Raw genomic sequence first — 18,637 nt, forward strand, 5'->3', positions numbered from 1 at the left:
CAGTAGGGCGTCTCTCTTGGGTCCTGTGTTGCTCTGAGATGTTAACCAATAAACCAGGCAATCAATGGTTCTTGTAATAAGGAAGAATTTCGATGTTAGGACGAAAGTTTACAACAGTACCACAACAGATTTCGACTATGATGGACAGTCGTAGCGGGCACCCACTGCCTCGTTAGTATTACAAGTTGATATTTGGACAATGGGCCGAGAAAATTAGTGAGGCTTATTTATACCTGCTCATGCATTTAGCATTGCCGGTATTGGCAGCACCTGCGTGAGCGGAACTTCGTTTACTAAGCAAAAAGCGCGCCCTTTCTGCTTTTATATTGAGTACAAAACAGCGTTTGGCGAGAAAACGCTAAGGGAGGGGTGAATAAAATGGAACTGGCCGCCGCTTTTTGTGCAACAGAACTAAACCCATGTATATGAGTGAAGTGTGAAATATCTAAGTTTAAGACACAACGCCTATAATGGCCCTATCCGACTAAGATAAAATTCCATTCAACTTTATTTTATTTGCAACGTCATTTCTTGAGAAGTCTTTTTGTTTTTCTTTGACACTTAATATCAGGGAAGGCTTACTTCACCGAAATCTTTAAGAAGTCAACTATGCATAGTAATTACGCACGACGGTAATACATGTAAGCGCAGCAGAAACGTGTAATTGTAAACCAGCTTGTACAGACGCGAAATGTCAAAAACATCAAGGTATAAAGAACTAGAAGTGTTCCAATTTATAATAGAAGCGATTCCGACTAATGACCCCCTGTCGCTATCTTTCTAGAACTTGGTCGGTGTACATGTTTTTTTTTTATTGTTTACGAATACTGACCTTTCTGCGGAGCAATCCCTGCGCCCCCATGACCTGCCTGAACACCCTGGCTGCCACCTGAGCGTCGAGCCCGCTCAGGGGATCGTCGAACAGGTACACGTCGGAGTCGCTGTACACAGCCCTGGCGAGTGCGACACGCTGTCGCTGGCCTCCGCTCAGAGTTGTACCCTGAAAACAGCCGCCGCATTCCGGAACATTGAACCCAGAGCGCGCAGGATGAGGCAGCAGCTCTAGTTAATACGCTTGAAGCCGTACTACAATGAGATTAAGCAGAGCTGTGCTTGAGTTGATTACGAAATTTGTGCAGTGGACTCTGTGGTAGGTTTGTTCATTGGTCCCGATCTGCACTCCTCCCACAGCGTTGTCCCTAACTTGTTCCTTTTGTTCATTTCTATATTTCATATGCTATAGGCATGCCGCCAGGCAAACCATTTCCACTATTCATTAAGAACGCCCTTTCTCTCTCTCTCTCTCTCCTTCGTCCCTTAGCAATGCACGAGCCTTCAGATTAACGCGTCCAATCTGATGCCGAGTATGTATTTATTCGAGTATTACATATGTGTATGTATGCCGAATATTACATTTTTTAATGAGCCGACTGCTCTGCGATATGGATTTACGTTTTTCTGAAAGCGGAGAAACTGCAATGCACTCGGTGATTTACACAGCTTCGCTTCACCGAGAGGCGTTCTGGCGCAGCTAAAGACCGCCTCTGTGACCTTTCGACTCGTGTCACTGCGTTTTGAATAGTGTGTATTCGTGACTGATGATCGTGCATACTTACGTGGTGCCGAGCTCTCCGGCTATAATTTAAACAAAAACTGTGGCTGTGGTGATCTGCGCTTTCATCATTGTTGCGCTTTAAGCGGTCCCGCTGGCCAAGGACACCAAGCGTAAAGCACTGATATCTGAACGCACACATAAAATGACATCACAAGAAGCCCGTATACAGCTATCCTCGTGTGAGCTCGTGTACCTGTGCACAGGATTTTACAGCTTTACAGCGAAGCTGTTAAGGGCTAGGTTCCCCTGGATCGTGTCCGTGAGTAGAAAAAAACTATCATCATCAGTATGGGTTTTGCCTCCGTGTGCGTGGTGGTTTGGCTCCATGTGCGTGGCGGTTTCCCGCCACTTGTGCCTTAGCACAGGTGTCAAAACGGATGAAGGATGGTCCATTGTTATACACCTCGCCACTGCCGATGCCTCTTTCAGAAGTGTCGCGATACTCGGCCGCGGCACGTCCCACCAATCGTTGTGCCCCTTTGTCTCGTGACGTAGAGATCGCGCTAGCGCTGTTATCAGCAGTTGCCCTTTGGACTCGCTATGGGACGGACGCTCGTTCAACCACATCTTCCAAGATCCTCACGTCAGGATCCTGATGATGCCGTGGAGTGTACCGCGGCTAGAACGCTGTAGCTCGCTGTAGCCCATACGCTAGTCTATCACGATGGGGCGAATTTGGCGCAGCAAACGCTCTACTTGGCCATCGCGCCGGGCGAAAACAGACGCCGGTGTCCTTGCTTTTTGACGAACATGCCGAAGATGCTCAATATAATCAATAACAATAATATATAAATTCACTAAAGAAATATTTACTACAGCAGACCCACCATAGTCACAGCTTCGCTGGCTTCCATCTTCACAGTAGTGGAAGGGCTCTGAATTTTTTTTTTCTGCTAAACATAGGCCCCGGGTTAAGTGTGCAAGCCTCGCGGCATACACACCGCTGCGCTACGCGCTATTTTATTCATGAAGTGTCAAAGGTGAGTACAGTTAATACTTTGATGTTCGTTTTGACTGCAAGGCAGCAGATATCCCAGCAGCCACATTGGGTGGGTGTTTCGGAACCGTTAGTTAGTAAATGGCAGATGCCTATCGAGAAAGTAGTGGAAAAAAAAGGGTAGAGTAATCAGTGACGATCGTAAGATTGCGAAGTGTAACATCAGAAACTTAATTCATGCCGCGTCGCAGTGAACATCTTAATGTCTGGAAATATGTTCACCATGACCAAAAACTAATTGCCTAGCCCCCAAACAAGTCATCACGAAGTGCGACGTCACAATAGTTTTAGCTGTGCTTTACGTGCAAGCCCCTCCTCCATTTATTTCTTTTTTTTTACTATACCGACAGAATAACAGGTTCGCTGTCTTTTTTTAATTCTCTAAACGACATTTTCCGAGAACAACTGGTCGGGAATAACGCTGCCATTCTCTGCGATTCCGCATAATTTATCTGCGAATTCTACAAGCGATGACTGATATTTAGGCCAACTTCATGGCGCCGTTTACCTACTTTACCTACTTTCGCATTGCTGTCCTTTTTCAAAACGAGTTACACTTCCCTATTAAGCTTACTACGCCTATAGCTGTCAATAATCATTAGTTGTTTGTTGTGCATCGTTCCTGGTTACATGTTTAACTTCTACTGCCACAAAATGGAGCGAGAAATAAAAATAAATAAATTTTAAAAATATTCCAAGTCGTTGCAACTCGAAGGCTTCACAGCCATAAGGATCTCATTGTGGCAGAGCACGCTTTACAGGCGCATTCAAACGGCTTTAAATTGTGGTCGGCAGACTCCGAGAGCGGCTTCGCACCTTTAAAATACACTACATTTGGAAATCGCGGGCGATAAGTTCAACGATACAGTCGTAACGGCCTCCGTAGTGTTCAATTGTGCGCATTGATCCAGATAACATCTATTGAAAGGAGATCACACTGCTGATATCAACCGATTTCTTAAATTTGGTCTGTTTTTAAATTACAAGTGTCATCCATATCCCATGGCAAATATTTAGAACGTGTTGACAAGCATCTAATGAAATTTACTTTCTGTGTTGAATTTTTCAGAGCTGGAAATTATTCTGAGGGTATTAAAAAAATATGCAGATCCTACACAAAGTGGCAATCGATGCTACGCGAAGCATTTTGCATGTAGACATATATCATTCATCGTGTGGGTTTCTGCAAAGCGTTACAAGATGGACAAATATGTTTGTGTAAGGCGAGCAGTTGTGTGTGTGTGGCGACAACAGCAAGGTGACGACGGCGGTGACGTCGACTTTATGATAGAGATAGCGATGACACGACGACTGATTTGTTGTACTGCTGGGAAGAAACGTTGTAGCGTTGTGGCGCGCAGGTGAAAACCTTAATTTAATGCAATGTTTACTTCTAAGCAGAGAGATATAAAAATATTTAATAAAAGTCCGCAGTTTCTCCAGAATGGCGAAGCATTGATTGCGATAGCAAATTATTATAGAGCTATAAGAAACAAGGCTAGTAGTTTTGTCAGCTGTATGAACTGCTGCAAACATCCGCTTGCTAACTGGATGAACAAGCACGGTGTCACACGCGCACGCGCAAACTCCAACACATTTCGCTCGATGACCGCGGACGCTCGCTGTCAGAACGCTGGCGTGATAGAGAGCGGCAGCAGCGGCGAGCGAATTCCCCTTCCTGCTGCTTCTTGCTTCAATGCGAACTAGGCGCGCGAGAACACAGTGCACACGAAGCCTTCAGCCACCTCGGGTCGCCTAGTCTTCGAACCCACTGCAGATAACCTCCAGGATATGGCGCGCGCGGCCGTGCTCAACCGCGCCATGCGCAGCCGCAGCTGGAGTAGAAGACGAGATGCGTACTAATCTGAACCCTGCCCTGCCCCACTCTTCCTATCACGGTCACATATCCCCGCTCCTGCCCTTGTGCGCGCGAGAAAACGCCATCGGATCAAGCCACCATCCTGCTCGGTTCACCCTCGTACACTTCCCCTTGCACCTACAGCATACGGCGCGCGGCCGCGATCTCATTGCACTTGCAAATTATACAGAACCTCACGGCGACGCCGGAATTTCGCCTGGAGTGCCCGTACTTTTGCTATCGCGATGAAACCAGAGAGGTTTGCCTTGCGGCACGCCTAGCATGTAGATCGGACCATTCACAAGATATGCCGAAATGCAAACGCCAAATCAGGTGGATGCAGTGTGTGAGACGTCGAAGCATGCGAAGGCCACGAGTAGGAAGGCGATGCATGATGCTTGCCGAGGGGAGAACGCTATTTAGAGGCGCAAGCACAGAGAAGTATGTAAGACACATATATGAATACGTTTAAGTTTTCCACACTCACTGCGTCGCAGTTGCACCTACCCGTTTTAGTGGACTGGCCGAGAATGAGCAAATTGTCACGTAGTATGTGAACTCAGGAGGAGGCAAACTGTCCAATAAACTGTCGTATGCTGCATCAAGGCACAGTCGAGACCCTCTCCGTGCGAGACCCTCACCACTGGTAGAGCATAGCACGTGTAATGCCGAATGTGTGGGTTCGGCTACCACTGGCGGCAAGCTGTTTTGTCGACCACTTTCGCTTACACTCGTTACCTTGTAATTTATACATTTCTATTAAGAACCACAGGTAATTTACTCTATGCTTTCAGTGGCTTCCTTTTCTGTTCGTTTCTTGTGGCTGTGTAAAGAAGCAAAAGGGCACAGGTCTTAGAGACGAGCGCTTACTTTATCTGCGAAAACCCGAGCGAGGAAACGAAGTGCCACGCTCACCGAATCAAACACAAAGCTGCCACAGAATAAAATGAATTAAAAAATCTACAGCAGCTGAGATAACAGACTAGTTGGTGGATACAGATAATGAAGCAACTGTACCCAGAGCTGCAGCAGCGCCGCGAATACTATTTACGGAAGGCTGTACGTGTTATCATTCAGAATGTAAAAAAAGCTTAAAAGTGACAAGATTACGAAGGTGCGCGCCTTGCTCGTATCAAAAAAAAAAAAAAGCAGAGACAAAGCTTCGTTATTATTGTTGTTATTGCTGTTGTTGTTGCTTCATAAACCCTATGGACACATAAAATAAAAATAAAAAATGGGGCTAATTGACGATATGCAAAATTCCATAAGCAGTCTTTCCCACAGGCTTAGCTGACTCTAGCCATGTTCGGACGGTGAGAGGAACGGAGCGAAGGAGAAATGATGTCACCGGATGCATGTTGACACCTTAATCTTTATTTAACCCGTTGTGCGCCATCTTGCGTTGGGTCAAACGAAGTGTGTGAAAAAGCGCACTTGCGGGTTTTGTATATCGTCTGGGAGAAGAGGAAGAAAAAAGAAGGGAAAGAAAAGAAGGAAATCTAGAGCACCTTGCACCATACGCAGACAGAGGAGGAGGGCTACAGGCGAGAGTCAAGTCGCATAGTCGGAAAGAATTCTAGAACAACTTTGTAGGCCTCGTATCGAGTTGAAGCTCAGCATCTTCAGACTCACAAGTCAGTGAGTGAAGATCGCGAAACATCAAGGCGTAGAAACATCTCAATGTAAGGGGAGCCGAACACAGTGGGCGAATTTTACTTTCATAAATTTAAACAAAGAGAGGTGTAACGAGAACTTGGTGAGTTAAACAGTTGGCCTAGTTGGCGGGTGATCCTGAATATAGTTACAGCACAAGGCTATAGATGGGCAGAGGCAAGAAACGAGATAACATTGTCTTCAAGCTGTGTTTATTCGCAGCAGGAACAGTTGTATAGTACTGTGCAATGGCAATGCCAGAATGAAAAGTACGGAGAGCATCAAAATTAAAAGTACAGGAACCCTCTGACGTACAAGTAACAGTAGTTCCATGTACTGTGATTAGATGACAGCGGTTCTCCTGCGCTTTTCATTTGTATTGTTTTCGCTGCACAGTCCTACATAAGTGTTCTTTCTGCGAATAAATTCATTTGGATGCGAATTGATTCTTTCCGCTTTACCTCTCTAGCCTTGCGTTGTAAGTGTATTTAGCCAGGATAACATTTCTGCGATTTAAAAATCCTTGTGGTGGCGGTATTGCAACCACATACGGAGGAGTGCCCACGTCCACCACACTGACCTTCTCTCCCACCTCGGTGAGGTCACCCGCTGGGAAGGAGGCGAGGTCAGCCTGCAGCTCGCACGCCTTGAGGACGGTCAGGTATCGCAGGGGCTCCAGCCTCAGGCCGAAGAGGATGTTGTCCCGCACGCTCATGTTGTAGATGCTCGGGGTCTGCGAGGCGTACGCGACCTTTCCCTGCAACAGCGTATAGAGTGACCTAAGCGCAACAGACCTGATGCGTTTCGGAGCCGTCTAAACTCTAGTTGACATTGTCACGTTGTAGTGGCGGCGAGGAACCAAACAGTGATAAAACTGTGCGTTAGGAATCTACCGCCTTATTGGGCGATCTTGTGCCCATGTATAGGGTAGCAAACCGGATTTTAGAGCACAGTTCTCTAGGCGCCCGTTGCTGTGGCGAGCCTCGGCTTTTTTTTTTTTTTTTGCATGGCAGAAACAAAAACAAATATATGTATATTTTCCCTCACGCCGACGTCGAGCCATCCTCGGGTGCGCATCATGTCTCCCAAGATGGCGGCGAGCAGCGAGGACTTGCCGGAACCTACGAATCCGACCACGCCCACCAGGGAGCCCGGCTCGATCTCCACCGAGATGCCGCGGAGGCCGAAGCTCTGCTTGTCCGGGTCCCAGCTGAAGTCGCACTTCTCGATGAACACCTCGCCTAAAAATACAAAAGTGCAGTGACTGCGCCATAGATCGAAATGATGTAACGATTTCATTTCAATGCTATTCTTTCCGTGCTTCTTTATCGGTCCGAGCATCCTTCCGCTCGCGTCATGATTGTGATTGGGCAGTAGTGAACGATGGATGATGGGAAAGGAATCGAGTGAAAGGAATCCTCACTTTATACCGGCCATGGCCTCTTAAAATGGTGGTTACCCCATACACAGGACCCGTATTTAAACATTCGGTCCACGGCAGTGAAGTAGCCAGGGGACGGCACACCGGACACGCCCCCCCCTTCCCCGAAATTTATGTGCTAGTATGCGGCCTCCGCCCCCCCCCCCCAAAAAAAATTAAATACAAATACAAAAAATAATGTATCTACGCCACTGGCCCGCGGAACACTCGTGGTGTTTACTTCTTGTTAACCCTGCCTTTCTCTAAATAAATCTATCGCTCTCTTGCTGACTGCATAAACGCTTCGGCAATCGTTCATCGTACACGCGAAACCGTGGAACACACGGCACTATGCACTGCGTGTGTGGTCCTATAATTGATTTAGGCGTGAGACCCCTGATTTTAAATAGACTGTAAGGACGAACAGTAACCTAAGCAAGACTTGTACCCAAAAATCAATTTTAAGAAGTACATAAAGAACGAGAGAAAGAAATACTTCTCTGTGGCGAGAATGTACATATTAGGAACACGGTGATCCTTACCAGAAGCCATCGTTCTAACATTTTATGGAACATTTTATTAAACATTTATATTCAACGTTTAGGTGGTCATATATAAGTTGCGTGCCACTTCGGTCATTGCGCCATTTCTACGACAAAAAAAAAAGGGAAGAGAAGCGCGCTGTAAATTTTCATTCCAACATTTGCAACAATAGTGTGAGAAATGGCACACCCCTGTAGATGTTACCACCGTGAAAACGGGAACAGGAGAGCCACGTGGGTCGCATGTTTGAGACTTCTAACGCTAACAGAGATGCGCCGGTGATTGACGGTTTCCTGTGAGATGTTACGTCTGAAGGATAACGGGAAGATACCTTTCAAGAAAGTTTCTTCTCTCAAACCTAAAATTGCAAGAGAAAAGGTTTTCCAGCTGTTTTATCGGAATTGTTCCGATTCCCTTACGACAGGTCATCAGTTCAGACGATCTTTCCTTGGCTGTCGTTATTATTATTATTATTATTATTATTATTATTATTATTATTATTATTATTATTATTATTATTATTATTATTATTATTATTATTATTATTATTATCTGTTTTCCTTATCTGAATGGTGCAAGGATAATAACCTTACCTTGAATGCTGTTAAGACCAAAGTCATGACTTTCACACGGTCAACACCAAGTATTTCTTTTTCTTATTCTGTAGATTCTGCACCGTTGTGTAAGGTCTGCAAGATCAATGATCTCGGTGTACTTTTTGATGCAACCTTACAATTTTCTGCTCACATTAAATGCGTTGCAATGCGGGTATGCGCTCTCTTGGCTCTGTCTGCAGACTATCGAAGGAATTCAAGTCTCCTACACCGTTCCGCAAGTTGTACACAACGATCTGTCTTCCTAAACTCGTATATTCGTCGGTCGTCTGGAATGGCTCTTACAGATCCAACAGTGACATTATAGATCGGGTCCAGGTAAAGTTTCTAAGCATATATCATCGCCGCTTTGCAAACCTGGACATTGGACCTTGTACTAGCACTGTTGGATTGCTATCACTGCCCTTACTTCGCTACTCGCGTAATCGCGCTGACCTTATGTTTCTCTTCAAACTCCTTCACGATATCCTGCTCTGTTCCGAACTCCTCGGCTGTATCATGTTTCGTATTCCGCGCAACATCACCAGAGAACACAGATCTTTCCCCGTTCCTGCCTTTCATCGCCAACACTGAACCGTCCACAGAATACAGTCTTTATAACGCTTACTTTCGTGCTCTTGATATCTTTCACAACTCGCTGTTCTTTTCCGAGCTTTGCCTTGTTGTGCTATACTTTCACGCATTGTTAAAGTTCTCCTCCTTTTTATTTTGTATTTACTTTGCGCTGTGTTGTAGGTACTCTATATTTTCATAATTGCTCTTTTTATTCATTGATTTTTTTAATGATTTTCCCCTGCAGTGTTCTTGTTTTTGTTTTTAATGTATGCGTGCGCCAGCACTCAGAGATTAGGGTTGTTCCTGGGCACATGATTGATTGATTGATTGATTATTGGATTGTTCCGCGTTTGTTACGCTGTAGCACGGACAGCCTTTCTTTCTTTTTTCTTTCTTTATTTTTTTGCAAGACGATTTTAGCTGCAGCAGACATCAGCGAACGCGTCCTAATGACTAATTAGCTAACACAATTTCGCGGTAACTGCGATATCGAAGCCGCCCACACACAGCTAGACGCTTACTCACGAGGAGTCCAGCCATTATCACAGAAATATTCGTCCGGTAAATTTACGGAGAAATGCGTTAGTTTAGATGTAACTTAGTTCCTAAGTAAGAAAGCTTCGCGTAAAATTGAAAAAAAAGTTTTGAGCTAATTAATTTTGTGGCTATACTATGACTTCTTATTTGCAGCATTTGGGGATTTGCAGACCATTTGCGGATGGTTGTTTCGCAAGTGGTGCGAGTATTTTGATACGTACTAAATGACATATTTCAAGCAATTACTCGCTTCCATTTAGCAATTTTCAGCATGTTCCTTAAACTAATCAATAAATTATTTAAGCGAACATCACGTAAGTAGTTCAGTGGACATCTGGTAAATTATTACTACTTTCTCTTTGACTAGATCACACATTTGCTGACTCGCATTTCTATTACAATTAAATTAATGAAATTCTGGAGTTTTACGTGCCAAAACCACGATGTGATTATGAGGCACGCAGTAGTGGGGGACTGAGTGTCAATTTTGACCACGTGGGGTTCTTTAACGTGCGCCTAACGCACGGTGCACGGACGTTTTTGCATTTCGCTCCCATCGAAATGCGGCAGCCGCGGCCGGGATTCGATCCAGCGACCTCGTCCTTAGCAGCGCAACGCCAAGTCCATTACGCCACCACGGCGGGTGTTTCAGTTACCAATATGATACCAAAATAATATAAAAGACTGCTATCAATACTGAATAGTGCTAAACATCCACAATAATCTTGCTTGAGTTGAAAAAAAAATTCAAGGGGCACTTAGTTATCCCCACATTGATGAATGTGAAAGCATTGCGGCAGCGTCAGCAGAAGCGCAGCGACGTCCATTGGCGCCACTGGCGGAGTCACGTCACTCGAGCAGCCACGTCATCAGAAGCGTCGTGACGTCACGTGACCAAGGGTTTCGTCACAAGGTGCGCACAACGCAAGGTCGGGAGTTCGACTCCCATCAAAGGTCGAAGGTGCGACCCCCACCAAAGGTTGTGGGTTCGAGTGCCGCCTTAATTAAATCAACCTTAATTAACTGTACCTTGAGTAACTTCGCCTTAATTAAAACCAAATGTCCTGGGTACGACTCCTACCAAAGGTCGATGGTTCGTAGCCTTTTTGGACCATCGTGTGGTCACGCCAACGCCGGATTTTCCGCCTCATGAGCCATATAATGCGTTCGAATTAAAAAAAAAAGAGTGGCGTATTTACTCACCTTTGGCGGCTTTCGTCTCGAGGAAACAGGGTGGCCTGTCTCTCTGCTCCTCTTCGCTGAAGAATGCGCAGTACCTTTGCATCGCCAAGCCTACCTGCATCAGCACAACGAGATTGGAGAAGTTTATGAAAGCCGGAGACTCTCGGCTTCAGGTTCATCGCTCCATCCCGCTACTTAGTGCAGGGAGAATGAAAGATAACGGTGGAAGGGTGATCGTGTTGATAGCCCATGGCTGCGATCTTGTGGCGATGACTTTTGCGATGCTATTCCTTTTTGCGCTTCCTCAATGCCGTCAGAGCGACGTTCCTCCCTCGCGTTATCAACAGGATCAGTCGGCAGTCAACGGTGAATGATAAGAGTTTCCATAGAATCGAGCAGAAGGCACCGCTGCAAAATCGCGGCCCATTTCACATTTTTTTACAAACGGATGCCCTGGGAAGCTTCTGGTTTTGTTTATAAAAAAGAACGTTTCTGCAAATGACGATAAGAAAATTTCGAGGTACGACAACGAGATAACATATATCAGTAGGAGAGAGAGACAGAAGAAAGGGGAAAGCCAGGGAGGTTTAACCAGAGGGGAAGATCCGGTTTGCTACCCTACGCTGGGGAGAGATGACAGGGGGAGGTAAAGTGATAGGATGTGATGTCAGCAGGACGATACAATAGTAGCTAATGGGCACCGTGTGCTATCCGCCGAAAAAGTCTGAGGGACACCTGATTAACAAAAAACTGAATTCCCCCGCCAAGCCTGGGCCCCCTGGGCCGTTATTCATGCACAAAAAAGTTTCACGTTAGAATTGTTCTTAAGAGAAAGTTTAATTCAATCGTGATGATGGACATATGATTAGCGAAGGCGTCCAGCCGATGGCGAATAACGCTTACGAACGAAATATTCGGGCCCTAGACTCGAATTCAAAGTTTTAGACTCTTGCAGATCTTGCGACCTATACACAGTGATCCACTAAATTCGAAGTGACGTGCCTTGACAGAGCACAAATTCTAATTTGTCGAGAAAGACGTGTGCCGCCACGTTTGTGGGCGACTGTACATGGCTGGCTCCAGTCTACAGAAATGTTGAAGTTCATGTGCTCTATACAGATATTTAGTTAGACAAAAAACAGAGAACATCAGTAGAGTGGCATCCAACTTAATATTGGCCATATACCGGGGGATGATTATTTTTAAAAATTGCCTGTGGTAGCTAGCATAATTATAGTTTTTGAGCTGGGTCATTCCGAGAAGCATTTCTCGTGCTAGTAAGCACGAGAAAGCGAAACACATATTCTTACTAAGTAACGAAAATTCAAAAATTAATGTTTTAATTAATTGCTTTACGGCATATATTGTAGTTTACGAATTGTAGCCGGTGAGTTTGAAACACGTATCCCCTTGAAAGGAATCTCCAGGATGACAGCAGTTTCGATAAATTATTTCCCAAAGTGTGGGACGAAATACGTGGGCGTTCCAGTTACTTTTGTTCTTCAATGCTTAAGAGAGCCGTTTTCCTAAAGAAGCAAGGGGAACAACAGTGCATCTTTACGACGAGTTTGATGACGCAAATCTCCAAACTTTCTGGAAAGTCATGCCAACATTTCGTGCCTTGGCTACGATACCAACTGAAATAGCCTGCTAAGTTTAACGGGTAAAAAAAAAGACAATGGGCTCTGATACGGGAGCCCGATGATGTCCAGCACTTTTTGTTTGCAGATATCGAGTTTATAGATTCTCGTGACAATTTATAAAGCCAGCAATTATTACAAGCCGACGGCCAGGCTGAGGATAAGGGGGACGTGGAGAGGAGCATTGCCTGTCACCCACGGCAAATGACATCGACAACCTCGGAGTGAAGCGGGACAGAATAGTTGTTCAATGTGCAATCATTCCTGAAGCAACCTTTGACCATGCGCGAAGAAAACGAGACAAAAAAGACGAGGAACAAGAAGAAACATAGATGAGCACTGTGGCTACAATTCCTTCGTGGTCCTCGTCTTTCGTCTCGTTTTCTTCGCGCATGGTCAAAGCTTGCTTCAAGGTCACGAACCAACTAACTCGCACCAGAGTCCTGCTACAATCATTATGCAACTAAGTCTCGTATCGCATTTCCAATTAAGGGTGAAAGAGACTCACGACGCTTCGGCTTCGAAGCAGCTGCGACGTTGAATTGGTGACAAGGTCGGTGGTCGAGATCAGATACAGGCAGCAGAAGGACACCGCCGGTGTGAGAGCGGGCGCGTCGCCAAGGAAGGCCACGGAGGAGAACAGCAGGATCGTCATCTTGTAGAGAGGGAGAGAGAGAGAGAGAGAGATACGACATTGCCTAAACAACGACTTACCGAGGAACGCCGCAATCGTTTAGCGAGCACGAGAAGCTCTTTCTACGAGCTCGGTGTCCCGGGTCTGCATCAATATTCGCCCCCAGCCTAAATTATAATTGAACATTTACGTTCAAAGTAATAACGAGCAATGTTCTGACAACGCTAGCATATATTGGAGGATATAGCTCTATGACAAAAAGAACGCTCAGTGGCTATCAGTGGAAAAGGAGACATACTGCAACAATTTTTTTTCCAAGCACTTAGCTCACGTCCGAAGGCACACATCGCTACAGAAATTGGCTCGGCGTAGATTTCCAAAGGAATGTAGGGGCATCCGTCGTTAGGACGTATCTTTAAATACACGACAAGCTGTCGTCAGTATCGTATCGTTGAACGTAGCGGCATAGTGAAGTCCCCTCGAATTTGAACATTGAGGGAGAGTCGTACATTTCGACACCGCGAAAGCACTTTCGACGACGACCACTCGAGTCTTTTCGACATTCTGCCGCGTCTCAAGTACGCTGCATTAAAGATAGAAAAAGCGATTGGTTTTTCCAGCGCAATTCGAATTTCGAATTTTGAGCATTAAAGAAAATGCCATTAATTTATTTTCTTTACAGGAACATCCCTGAGAAATCTGACGTCAATCCGAGCATCTTTGACGTGTTTTTGCTCTTAGCAACATCGGCCATTTTTGGTACGATCGCTCGGTCACGCCGCCGCCGACGACGCTGGATTTTCGTGTAATGGGTATATAATGCTTTCGCATTAAAACGTATTGACGATTTAGTATTGCTAGCCAGCCGGACTGTGCGCGCCGAACGAGGAACAATTTACGGAAAGCCCTATAACGGACGGACGCACCAGTGATGCCGAGGAGGTGTAGATGGAGTCTATGAGTCCGTCGAGCACGTTGACCTTGTGGCTGGCCGCTTCTTCCTTGGCCCGCAGTCGGCTGATAGCCGACGAGAAGGCCTCCTCCCACGCGTACATCTTCACCAGCCGCACCGAGCTCAGCAGGTCGGAGGTCTGCTTGAGCCGCTCGTCACGGAGGCTCAGCACGTTGTCCTGCACGCGCACGTACACAGACAGATAGACTGGAGTCGCTAGCACCGTCGCATTGGAGCGCTACAGCTGTGCGCTCCGGAGCGCGCTTGCGCCGCCTGCCGGTGACCATTGGTGCAGCACAGTTCGCTTTTCAATGTGCGCGGCTAGATAGGCAGACTGCAGCCAACTGCTTTTTGGTTGCGCAGCGTCCCAGTCATGCTAATGTAGTGTTCGACAGAAGCCCTCCTGGTGGGGGAGGTGCCACAAACTGTACTAACAAAATAATTACATTTCGGTGCCCACACGGGTCTCTTACGCACGTTAAAGTTTAAAGGGCAATTATCAATTAATGCGGACTAGATGACACGGTGTATGTGCACGATGATGTCTCAATACCGCAGTGCGGCTATGGGATCGTGGAACCTTAGCGCAATAGAAACTTTAATAGAAAATTTATTGTAATAGAAAAGATATTAAGGAGCGGTGGTCGGAGCCTCTCAGTCCAGGACCCCACTGGCCGCTGCCGTCTGCCTGACCTCGCTAATTAAAGACTTTTGTCTTGCCAGGTCAGAGCGGGCGAGCTGTGCCGCCCACTGCTCCATTGTGTCACTGGTATTTGGTCGATGAGGGTGCTTAGCGCACTCCCAAGTTACGTGAATTAGGGTACGTATGCCACCGCACCAAGGACAGTTGGACCTTAGCGTAAGTTTCGGTTATAGATTACCCCCAGTGGTTTATCCCTTGTTATAAACGTGCCGTGAAATAACACGACTTCGGGTTATTTGGGGTAATGATGTGGTCTGAAGGTAAACACGCACAATTGCAAGAATAACTATGGTATACCAGCAGGCTGTACGCAATAGCTTCACGCTGAACGAATCCCGCAGACGGCAACGCATCTTCGCCTATTGTCCAGCGGCATTCTGCGACGCATTCTTCGAACCGACGAACGTCACAAAAAGCCCAGTAGCATAATCTCGTGACGTATGTTTGAAGCATCGCGTGTACATCGATGCGGGGCCCAGGAACTTGCGCGTCTATACGTGCGTCCGCTCACCCAGAGTTGGTCCTGGAGGACAGGTCGATGGCCAGATGAGCATCAGGGCCACTACGGGCCACAGAGCCGTGAAGAGTGCCGCCACTGCTCCCACTCGCAGCCCGAGGAGGTAGATGATGATGGGCAGGAACACGGTGCCGGTCATGGGAAGCGGGAACTGGGTGCAGGCGATGCAGACCTGCAGGCAGTCGCCGCCCAGCAGGGCGAGCACGTAGCCGGAAGAGTTGCGAGCAAGGGCGCGGGGCGAGAGCCGTACCATCTGCAAGGTTCCACGTGCAGAATCTGGCGACACGTGACAAATTCGTTCGTACTTCTTCATAGTCGAATACAAGACAGTAATATCAGTGGCTGCCGAGATATTGCCAAAGCAAAACTGGCAGTTACTGGTCATGCTGCTTTCACCGCGCTGTCGCCACGCTGTCTTGTTCGACTATGACGAAGTACGAACGAATCTGTCACGTTTCACCAGCTTCTGGGCATGGGGCGAGAGCCGTACCATTCACCATGTCTGAGCATGATAGCACGGTGACAGTAATAATCAGCGGCTCCTGAGAAATTGCCAGAGCAAAACTGGCAGTTCCTGGTCATGCTGTTGTCACTGCTTGATGCTATTTGCAATTTTCTTGTTAAGTCAAGTTAACAGTGCAAGACCTCCAGAGGGGACAGAAGAAGACAGAACGCCTCGGCGCTCTGTTCTTTCTGTCCCCTCTGGTGGCCTTGCGCTGTTAACCTGACTTTAAAGCACGTTTTACCAGCAATCCCAATCTTACACCCTTCTTAATTTCTTGTTAAGCCTTTTACAGACACTGTCCGCTCGAAGCACCTAACAAGTAGTGGACGTCCGGAATACAGTGATCGCAAGCCTGAATTCAGCAGGCGCCATGGATCGATGGTTGTCTCCGCTTCGCACAAAAGTGAAACGCGCATTGATATTCCAGTGGAATGGACTAAATGCTTCACGCCTCGTATTTCATCCTTACGTCAGTATATGCTTTCACAAATCTGCTTCCAACTTACCTTATCAAGTTCATTAGACTATCTCGCTACGAATCCGCCAACTCTTCAGCGTGTGGCAAACACAGCAAAGTGGTCACTTATATCCACGCGGAACTCACGCTTAATCTCCATGATCTGCAGCCCCATGGTTCTTTCGCGTTTCTTTCTTTATTGTTCCTTTCCCTTCTTTCTTTCTTTTCTTCTTTCTTTCTCTCGTCTATCCCTCTAGTGGCCATGAGAGGAATGAAATTCAGATAAGTCCCTTTTACGGAAGAAACTGCTTCTCTCATATTCTGTTTTGAACGGTTCTCGCACTTCGCTATGGCGTACATTTACTCTGCATAAGACCAATTAGAAATGGTGGACTGACTCAGTACAAGGGTTGGAATAGTCTTTGGAGAGGGTATACAACAATGAGGACGGCATGCGAGAGCTTGTGTGACTGCTTGATAGGTGCCTAAATATGTCGTTTTGGAAATATAGCCTATATATGCCTCGTCTTTTCATTGAGCTCTCAATCACTTCATTGCGACATAATAAACGGGAGACAGAAGCAGGAAAGGCCATCGCATATGGTCTGACAAAGACTGAATGCCGTTCGTCGTTATCGAATAAAACTGCAATAATTTACTCTTAGCTATTGTGCAAGAACACAGCTGCTTTGAAACCTGTTATAGCGTCAATGCCTGGTATGAAACGCAGCGGAGAGAAGAATGTGGATGTGCCCTCCCTCTCTAAACGCGGTGAAAATTTATCTTGCGTGTAACCAACAGATGACTGGAGTAAATATAGACAATGCAAACAGCGTCACGTGCATCGACGACGTTTAAAGGCGCCTAATACTGAGCGCAAGTTTCATATTTCCTCATTTCTGAGGAAATATTCCTGAATGACGTCATTTTAGAGCCTTGGAAAATTTCCAGTTTGCTCCGTATGAAGTCAACATAAGGATGAGAACACCGAGAGTGAAAAGTAATTCACCTCCCCACCTATTGGACAGCCCCGCGTACGCCTTCAACGCATGTCTTGAGAAAGTTTGCTTCTACGAGGTCAGCTCGTGATTGGAAGTGCGATGATCAAACATTCACCTTCCTGAAGATGGCACCCAAGAGGAGACAGCGGACGCGGTTGCCGAGGCGGAAGCAGGTGTGCATCTGGTAGCAGGCCAGCAGCGTGTCTGCGATGCAGGCTGATACGAAGAGCCACGTGGTCACCGTCACCTCTTCACCGCCCTCCACCAGACGCCTGGGTTTGCAGTAGAGGATTATTGGATAAATAAGAGGTATAGCGGTAAAGGAGGTGTGCACCCGTATATGGGGCCATAGCGCACCGCATCGTAGTGGTGAGGCTATATGCTGTTTTGCCAGAACACTGCGAAGTGGGTGAGCAGTGACGAGGGGTCAGCGTCTCCAGAGGGTGCGTCAGCCAGCTAGGAATCAGTGCTTAAATTTTTAACGCAGAAGCCTTTTTGAGTTAGGTCTTCGGCCAACTTTCCATTAAGCACGTGTTAATCAAATTGTGTCACCGTTTGTGGGCCTTTGAGTGAGCTATATTTGTGCTGAATAAATGCCCTGTGAAAGCCTGTCCGCATGGTCTTGTACTCAATTGTGTCTACTCAGGCAAACCAAAATTTAAAAACCACTCGGTCCTCGCATTTCTTTTCAACAACGGAGCTGTTCAAGCTGGATGTTGGCCTGTATAGCATAGACCAGAAAGTGCGTCTGGCGATGGCGTCACCGCGCGTTGCCTAGCAACCACTTGGTACCGCTCCACACCACCGCGCCGAGCTGCTACGACCGCGCAGCTGCTCCGTCTAGCCATGACATCATTTCGCGTCGCCTAGCAACCACATGTACCTCGCTTCGCCTAGACATGTCAACGCTTCGCCAGGCTACAGTGGCTAAAATTCTAGCCACTGCATCCAGGCCATTGTAGCCAGGCCGCGTCTTGAAGCGCGTCGTGCGGCCAAGCTAAAATCTGCGCGTCGGCGGCGAGCCGATCCGGACCAAACCGTGCCGAAGCTGCAGCCGAGAAGAGGCGTCGTCGAGTCGAAGATCCCGAGTTTTGAGAACGATAATGCGAGAGTCTGCGTTTGAGTATCCAGCGTCGTCAGAATAAGCTAGGTCGATCACAAGCTCGGCTGTTTGCTTCTGCCTTGCACCACTAGTGCAAGCTGCGCTCATTTTTTTTTCTTTTGTGCTTCTTCGTATCTAATGCCTTTCGCTCT

The 18,637-nt window shown here is 46.8% G+C and overlaps 1 protein-coding gene across 1 annotated transcript in view; it reads right to left on the minus strand.

The window, feature by feature from the left end:
* The window catches only part of LOC119431939 (ATP-binding cassette sub-family C member 3), a 42,148-nt gene extending 26,611 nt beyond the window's left edge, over positions 1 to 15,537 (minus strand). Inside the window, exons 1-7 of the mRNA XM_049658119.1 lie at positions 15,415 to 15,537; positions 14,175 to 14,378; positions 13,123 to 13,269; positions 10,996 to 11,089; positions 7,171 to 7,364; positions 6,704 to 6,880; positions 833 to 1,000 (exon numbers count right to left, since the gene is read on the minus strand). Coding sequence (XP_049514076.1) covers positions 833 to 1,000; positions 6,704 to 6,880; positions 7,171 to 7,364; positions 10,996 to 11,089; positions 13,123 to 13,269; positions 14,175 to 14,303 — 909 coding nt within the window. The 5' untranslated portion in view covers positions 14,304 to 14,378; positions 15,415 to 15,537. The remainder of the gene's footprint in view (positions 1 to 832; positions 1,001 to 6,703; positions 6,881 to 7,170; positions 7,365 to 10,995; positions 11,090 to 13,122; positions 13,270 to 14,174; positions 14,379 to 15,414) is intronic.
* Between the last annotated feature and the right edge of the window lie 3,100 nt (positions 15,538 to 18,637).

The sequence above is a fragment of the Dermacentor silvarum genome, chromosome 10 (genome assembly GCF_013339745.2).
Source record: "Dermacentor silvarum isolate Dsil-2018 chromosome 10, BIME_Dsil_1.4, whole genome shotgun sequence".
Classification (NCBI taxonomy): domain Eukaryota; kingdom Metazoa; phylum Arthropoda; class Arachnida; order Ixodida; family Ixodidae; genus Dermacentor; species Dermacentor silvarum.